This window comes from Trypanosoma rangeli (genome assembly GCF_003719475.1).
Source record: "Trypanosoma rangeli strain AM80 chromosome Unknown Tra_15.4_contig_00409, whole genome shotgun sequence".
Lineage (NCBI taxonomy): Eukaryota > Euglenozoa > Kinetoplastea > Trypanosomatida > Trypanosomatidae > Trypanosoma > Trypanosoma rangeli.
In genome coordinates, this window is record NW_021706153.1 from 1 (window position 1) to 7,782 (window position 7,782).

General features: G+C 56.8%; 5 protein-coding genes across 5 annotated transcripts in view; 1 reads left to right on the forward strand and 4 right to left on the reverse strand.

Annotated features, from left to right (window-relative positions):
* On the forward strand, positions 1 to 527 carry TraAM80_08392 (uncharacterized protein; the record flags this gene model as incomplete). The annotated part of the gene is made up of 1 exon (XM_029385144.1): positions 1 to 527. A coding segment is annotated over one exon (527 nt), but the record flags the coding sequence as incomplete, so codon positions are not given.
* Positions 528 to 801: 274 nt separating this feature from the next.
* Positions 802 to 2,649, reverse strand: TraAM80_08393 (uncharacterized protein; the record flags this gene model as incomplete). Its single annotated transcript, XM_029385145.1, has 1 exon — positions 802 to 2,649. The coding sequence occupies one exon, from the start codon at positions 2,647 to 2,649 to the stop codon at positions 802 to 804; it is 1,848 nt and encodes a 615-aa protein (XP_029235007.1).
* Positions 2,650 to 2,898: 249 nt separating this feature from the next.
* TraAM80_08394 (variant-surface-glycoprotein phospholipase C) lies at positions 2,899 to 4,077 on the reverse strand (the record flags this gene model as incomplete). Its single annotated transcript, XM_029385146.1, has 1 exon — positions 2,899 to 4,077. One exon carries the CDS (start codon positions 4,075 to 4,077, stop codon positions 2,899 to 2,901), a length of 1,179 nt encoding a protein of 392 aa, XP_029235008.1.
* Positions 4,078 to 4,602: 525 nt separating this feature from the next.
* Positions 4,603 to 7,206, reverse strand: TraAM80_08395 (101 kDa heat shock protein; the record flags this gene model as incomplete). The annotated part of the gene is made up of 1 exon (XM_029385147.1): positions 4,603 to 7,206. One exon carries the CDS (start codon positions 7,204 to 7,206, stop codon positions 4,603 to 4,605), a length of 2,604 nt encoding a protein of 867 aa, XP_029235009.1.
* A 76-nt stretch (positions 7,207 to 7,282) lies between these two features.
* Positions 7,283 to 7,782, reverse strand: part of TraAM80_08396 (ATP-dependent Clp protease subunit, heat shock protein 100) — a gene marked incomplete at both ends in the record, with an annotated part of 624 nt that continues 124 nt past the window's right edge. The window contains one exon of the mRNA XM_029385148.1: positions 7,283 to 7,782. This exon is cut by the window's right edge and continues 124 nt beyond it. Coding sequence (XP_029235010.1) covers positions 7,283 to 7,782 — 500 coding nt within the window.

Sequence of the window (7,782 nt, forward strand, 5' to 3'; positions counted from 1 at the left end):
GAGTGTCAACACTCCAAGCCCACACCTCGCCTCAGCCCACAGTGGCGTACGCCAGCGTGAATGCGGCGAGCACCAGCGGTGCCCATCCCAAGAGAAGGCCGCCGGGGCTGCCGTCCTTCTTGTCAGCCTCCTTCGGAGCAACAGGAGACGACGTCGATCCTCCCTCCGAAGCTGCAGCTGCGGACGCTGTATTCGTGGTTGTACTTGTGGATGCAGGCACCTCTGTTATGGTCGTTGTCGCTGTGGCGGGCGAAGTGTCCCCAGCCGCTGTCACGCACACGGACGGGAAGCAGCAGAGGACGAACACCACCAACAAGTACAGCAGGTTGTACCTCATCAGCTTCATGGCTCTTGTTGAGTGTTTGATTGGTGTTCAATTTATTTCCCTTACCATGGCGGCCAGAAGGGTAAATGAAGAGAAATGGACCTTGTCGGCGACACGCAAGCACAGCAACGGTAGTACCCCGCACATGTTGCACCTACAGGAGGGAGTGGCAACTCTCTGCAATGGGGCGACAGCCCCTTAAGTGTGGGTGTGTCTTTCCAACGTACGATCACCACTTTGCAAGCCTCTTTCCATGAAGCAAAAAATAATAAATGGATGGTCCATTGAGGTGGGGGAAAAGAAGCACAGTTCTCTCCGTGAAGGGCCGTATAGGAAGACAAAAGACACAACCGACAAACTTGCCCACCTCAACCTCATTTATTTCCTCTTTCATATTACCAGGAGTGCGACGAAAGCCAAGGCGCCAGTACAGCTCGTATGACGTTCCATCGGTGTTGGTCAGTCGCGCCAATAAGTCACTCGTTTGCGAAGGACGTATCTTTCATCTTCCACGTGCGTTGCTTGGTCTCAGTGTTGACGTAGTAAAGGCGGCCTCTCTTTGGGTCCCTAAACTCCTTCCACACCCCACAGACCCGTAGGGCACCCTTCTTCACTGAAGTCGGCTCTTCCTGCACCTCTTGCTGCGTTGCTGCAGCTGCCTTCTTCATTTCAAGCACCTCCGATGGCGCCTCCCACTGTGCCTCTTTTGTGACAATGTGCCTGTAGTATGTCCTCCCAGTTGGCTTGTGGCGCAGCTCTTTCCAGCTGCCGTACACTACGCCACCACCCGCTTTCGTCGCCGGGGGTGCCTCAGCCACAGTTGTAGCAGCAGCTTTTGCACAAGAGGTGGGTGTCTTCACGAGCGGTTGTGACTCTGGTGACGCCGCTGCTTCTCCTTCCTGCAGCAAGGCCAAGTCACGCTGTTCTTGTGCCAGAGCCTGCGACTGCAACAGCAAAGGTTTACCGCTAGACAGTTGTGTTTTGTGCTGTTCAGCTTCGCGCTGTAATTCTATCCGGCTCGCCTCATTAACCGCCTCGTTCTTCCCCACTTGCTGGTCAGGTGATGCCAAGGCGGATGTGGCTGCCTCGCTATCCCGCCGTCCCTCACACTTCATATTGAGTTCAGTGGACCCCACACTGCCAGTGAACGGCCGTTGTTGTTGTTGTTGTGGTGGTGGTGGTGGCGACAGTTTCTGGCGCCGGTCAGGCTGCGATGGTGGCTGCGTCTCTTGCAATGCCCGCGGAGGTCGCCCGGTTAGTGCGTGTCCACCCTGACTCACCGTCTGAATCGCCTCTGTTCCGTCCTCCTCATGAAATTCCGTGTGCGCCTGTTGCTGGCCGTCAAGTGAAGATGGGGCGCCCCTGGTGGTTGCCACCTGCTGGTGCGAGGGCTGGGGGAGATGCGTCTCCTCTATGAGGTGGAGGGCGCGAATGCGCTCCCCCTGAGACTTCAACGAGAGGCTGGACTTTTTCTCCTCCTGCTCCAAAAGATGGAGAAGCGCACGCACCTCGGCGACTGTCTCCGCCCCACTCCAGCAGGTAGATGCGCCACTAAGTGGGCCGGACACGGACCGTGGCAGAGACGGCGCACTCGCCTCCGCCAATGCAGCTGCAGTAGGGTGGCGAGGCAGCGGCTGCGACTTGGGGCGTGGCGCAGGAGACGAGGACCCGAACGGCGGCGAGCGCGTTGGCTGCCACTGCTCAGTTCGCAACGAGGCTGCGGGCGACCGACGGGACGGCAGGTAGAAAATGGCCTCGCGCATTTCCTCCTCACGCACACGAATGCGACGCAGCGCTTCGCCCCCCTGATCGCCCCGCTGAATCGTGCGAGCACGCGCCGTGTCTGCTGTCGTCGCCGCCACTGTCTCTGCGGCGTGCGCCTGGAGTGCAAAGGACACGTCCCAGCCATTCAGGAGCTGCAGCGCCGCGACGATGCCGCCCGCGATCCCGGCGTCCGCGACCTCAAGAACAAGAATGCTGGAGTGCGTAAAGAAAGCAAATTCGTACAACACCCGCCCCCCCTTCCTGGACATGTGGCGGCGTCGCTCCCGCACACTGCGCCAGCACAACTCAGCGTGGAGCCCGGGGTCAGTGGGGCGGTAGACCGACAGGGACTCCCTCGTGAGACGCACCACAGCGCGCTCAAAGGGTTTGGCGCAGTGGCCACGCAGGCCCTTCATTGGGTATTGTAGGGCGGTGATGCCGCCACCGATGCTCTCAGGTTCACGGTGCGCGCAGTCCCCGCCAAACTCAAACGCGGAGCACGCCAAAAACGCATGTGTGCTGCTGGCCGGTGACAGCTGCTGCCCATGATGATGACTCATTTGTGCCGAGTCTCGCCGCTTCACTGCCACGCCACATGATACAACGAGGAAATAAACACGAAATCTCAGCAACGCCTCCCGCGGGGCTGCGGCTCAATAGCGACAACAATTAAGTAGAAGGGAAGTGAAAAGTACGCGACGTTACACAGTAGAAAAACAAAACAAAACAAAAACACTTATTCCAGAGTCTTGAAAGCAAAAACAACTATGTAAAGAAACGGATAAAATGAAGGAGTCTGTCCCTTTGTCTCATGCCTTTTTGGGTGGCCGCGACATTGCCGCTCTGCTGATCGCTCTCCAAGGCTGCACTGCCGGGGACGCTGTCTGAAGGCGTGACACACGTAGCAGGTTGAGGTACACACACATTCCGACCGCATCCAGTACCCCCGTGCCCCCGGGCATCTGGCATTGGCCCAGTTCCACATGGTCCAGCATAATTATGTTGCCATGGGTGTTTAACCCTGATGGGACCGCCACCGTGTCCCCATCTCTGTGCGTCGGGGCGTTCAGTGAACAAAACCACTCAAGAATAGGCGAGTTCAGCCGCGCTGCTACATCATAGATGCTCGAGACAGACTTCTTGAAGGCTTTGGTGAAGAAGCCCCTGACAATGCTCCTCCTGCCTGGCGTGTAGACAGCCTGCGTGACGTACAGCTTGGGGGGCACACCACCATCGGCACGCGGAAGATCGGCATGCAGCAGCTTCGTAAGCGACTGCAGCAGCTTCTTCAAAGAGGACTGATTTACCCAAAGGGACACAATGCACCTGGAACGAATCCGCGCCGCGGGGTAATTCAGCTCACTCGCCCTTGCGCCCACCAAAAGAAAAACACGCTGCTCGCGCGAAGTCCCCCACAGCATTGCTAGCGGCGTTGCCAGCGGCACCTCCGCAGGTATAAAGCGGTTCGAGAGATGACCTAGCTCCGCGAGAAAGTTGGCTGGCCCCTCGCCGCCCTCCGCGAAAAACAGATGCTGAAAATCCAGCACAATGAACTCATTCGCGGAGGCGGGGTCATCGAGAAACGCCCTCACGTCCTCGACCACCTCACGCAGCGCCACAGAGATTTGACCGTGGGTGGTGTATAGCCTGTCATTGTCCTTAGGGTTGGTCGCAACGCGCAGATCCAAGTAGCGCACGCCGTGGTCGAGCTGCGCACGGATGCTCATCCCTTGGCACTTGGCCCAGGCCGCGCTGACCCCACGAACGAGAAAGCGTGCCAGAGAACCAATTTTTGCGCGCCTGTAGAGAGGCCCCGGTGCGTCTCGGCCAAATGGCGACTTCTTCTGGATGCCGTGTGTTCCCGCATTGTGAGAGCCAACAAAAAACACCTGCGTCACCGCACTGTGGCCAATGAACGAGCGCAAGTCATGCATCCAGCTTTGCGGATGCCATTCGGCAAGCATGAAAACGTCATGGTCGGGCGGCATATGCTTTGGGAACCGCCAGTGATACCGCCAGCAGTCCTACAGAATCAGGCGTAGGCGAAGGAAAAAAAAAAGATAGACGTTATAATTACAAAAGCAAACATGCTCAGAGAAACCACATCAAAAGCTATGAAAGAGAAGACGCATTTACAGCGTACCAGGTCAAGCACAAAAACTGCATCAAAACAATAATAATAAAAAAAAACACCCTGCCAGTCGTTTTATTCCTATTTTCCACCTGCTCAGCACCTTTGGTATGAGGAGGAAAAATACTTTCCTTTAAAAGAGAGGGTTGAGTATCAGTGATAGTTCGAACAAGCCCGCCCACTAGCCATGGCGGTGCACTCAAATATCCTACCACGACTGGAGGGGTGGAGAAGAGCAGGCGTATCAAATAGAAAAAAAAAACATAAATAGACTGATATTTAAAATAAAAGCAATAATATCAACAATAAACAGGAGGAGTTTAGCCCTTTGCGTTCCTCACCCACTCACACCACCCCTCGTGAAAGTTATACCCCCAAGCCACTACGACGATGAGGAACGCTTCACGCTGAAGGCGAGTTTACCCTGGCCGCTGTTGACGGACACCTTCACGGTGCTATTCGGCGGAAGCTGCTGCGCGAGAATCATGCGGCTCACCTCCGTGGTGATGTGTTTCTCGACCCAACGGCGCAGCGGGCGGGCGCCCATCTCGGCGTCGAAGGCATTATCCAGCACAAAATTTTTCACCTCGTCTGTAATCTCCAGCAGAATGTCATGTGCCTTCAGTCGCTCGTTCACCCCTGCAATGATAATGTCGACGATGTCGTGAAGCTCCCCAAAGCCCAACCTGCGAAAGAGCACAATGTCGTCAAGACGGTTGACAAACTCCGGGCGGAAGTACCTCCGCACCACCTGCATCACCTTCTCCCGTGTCGCCGCCCACACCCCTGGTGAGTTGCTCAAATGGACCAGGTGCTCTGACCCAAGGTTGGACGTCATAATGATGATGGTGTTGCTGAAATCAACAGTCCTGCCGTGCGAGTCTGTCAGCCTGCCATCGTCCAGCACCTGCAGCAACACGTGGAACACAGATGGATGGGCCTTCTCCACTTCATCGAGCAGAACCACCGTGTGCGGCCGACGGCGTACGGGCTCCGTCAGCTGCCCGCCTTCCTCGTGACCCACATACCCTGGTGGTGCCCCAATGAGACGTGCGACAGCGTGCTGCTCCATGTACTCACTCATGTCAATGCGAACCATATTCTTTTCGTCGTCAAAGAGTTCAACCGCAACCGCCTTCGCCAGCTCCGTTTTGCCGACGCCCGTTGGACCAAGAAAAAGAAAAGAACCGGTGGGAGTGCGCGGCCGTGAAAGACCCGCGCGCGAACGCAGAATGGCATCTGAGACGCGTTCCACCGCCTCGTCCTGCCCCTTCACGCGACAGTGCAGGTGGTCTGAGAGATGCAGCAGCCGCTCACGATCGGTCTGGCTCAACTTTGCAACCGGAATACCCGTCCAGCGGGCTACCACCGCCGCGACGTCCACCTCCGTGACTTTCTCCTGCACCATGGAGGCTTTATCCTTCTCAATCTGCTCCTTCAGCGAGCGGATGCGGTCTTGAATGGCGGGTATGGCATTATACTTGAGATCGGCGGCAAGCTCCATGTCCCGCATGCGCTCAGCTCGCTCCAGCTTCGTCTTTTTCTCGTCCAGGCGGGTTTGCATTTCCTGCAGCTCATCAATGCGCTTGCGCTCCTCATTGTACCGCTCCAGCAGTGGTTGGAGGAGCTCCTCCACACGCTGAATGTCCCCCTTGACAGCCCTCAATCGCTCCTGCGATTGCTTCTCCTTTTTGTCACGTTCAAGAGCCTTTGCCTCAATCTCCAGCTGGTGTTTTTTGCGCTCCAGCTGGTCAATCTCCTCTGGGCGCGACGTGAGCTGCACACGCACGTTGGCGCACGCCTCATCAATAAGATCGATGGCTTTGTCGGGCATGAAGCGGCTCGTAATGTAACGGTCGGCCAACTGGACGGCTACCACCACGGCATTGTCCGTGATCTGAACACCGTGGTGTGTCTCGTAGCGTTCTTTCAGCCCACGGAGAATGCTGATGCACTCTTCCGGGCTTGGCTCCTCCACATACACCGGCATGAAACGTCGCTCAAAGGCCGCGTCCTTCTCGACGTATTGGCGGTACTCCTCCAGGGTGGTTGCACCAATCGTGCGCAGCTCCCCGCGTGCCAGCATTGGTTTCAGAAGGTTGGCTGCATCCATTGCGCCCTCCGTCTTGCCGGCCCCGAGCACAAGGTGGATCTCATCAATGAAGAGAATGATGGTGTCGGAGCTCTCTCGCACCTCATTCAGGACACTCTTGAGACGCTCCTCAAACTCGCCACGGTACTTCGCACCGGCGACGAGTGCACCGAGATCCAACGAAAAGATGCGTGAAGACGCGAGGGTGTCCGGCACGTCACCCCGAATAATCTGCTGTGCAATGCCTTCCACAATGGCGGTTTTGCCAACGCCAGGTTCGCCAATCAAGACCGGGTTGTTTTTCGTTCGCCGCGACAGAACACGAATGGTGCGTAATACCTCGTCGGCCCTGCCAATCAACGGGTCTAGTTTCCCTTCCTCTGCCTGCTTGCACAGGTCTGTGGCGTACTTGGAGAGAGCATCGTAGTTTTGGTCCTGAAACTCGGAGGTAATCTTTTTCCCCTTGCGCAGCTCCATCAAAGCCTTCTCAATCTTTTTGCTGTCAGCACCAGCGGCCTTGAGGATGGTGGCTGCGTCTTTGCTCTCGTACAGCGCAAGGAGGAGGTGGTCAACGGCCATAAGGGTGTCATCCAACGCAACCCGCTTCTGCTCCGCGGTGTTTAACACACGCGTCATGTCCGTGTTGGGGCGCGGCTGCGTCGGTGCGGGGCTTTGCGTGGGAACTGCCTCGATGCGGCCCATGAAGGCGTCCGTCACGACACCCGCCCCAATCTTCTTCAGGACACGCGAGGGAAGACCGTTCTCGTCCTTGAACAGCGCGTACGCCAGGTGAACGGGGTCCAGGTAGCCATTACTGTGCTTGCGCGCCACGGCAACAGCCTCTTGCAGCGCTGTTGAGGCCGCGCCGGTCCACTCGGGCTGCCCACCGGACATTCTTGTGCCTTTGTGTGAAGTGTGGTTTTAATTTTATTTTTTTTTGTTATCGTGTTGTTGGTTTTGTGCTTCTCGGTTATGTGCTTGTCTTGTGACGGGTGCATTCAACGGAAGGCATATCAGCGGCAGAGAGGATGGAGGAAACACCTGAACGCGGGCAGATACGCATCATCGGTAGGTTGGCAGATTGACGGGAGGGGCCGGGCAGCGCAGGACCACGCACAGCTCCCACAACCACCTTCTGGTACAACAAGACAAAAAAGGAAAAGTGAGGATGCGCAGAAACGGCTTGGGCGGGGGCGCGGTCACATAATAATGCCGTTTCCTGCCAAATCTCTCCTTGCCCCGCCTTCTCTGTCGCCCTGGATCCCACTTTGTGAGGAAGCCGCGTGGCCGCCATGATTCTGGTTCTCATCAACATGCGTCCCATCGTCGTGAAAAGTCGCTTCGAGACGGGGCTCCACGTACTCGTCGCCAATTGCGGCACCCTCCACTCCATTGTACGCCTGTTGATCATACACGTCATGATACTCCTCGCCTTCTTGTTGCGGGTCAGCAGCGAACTCTTGTGGATAT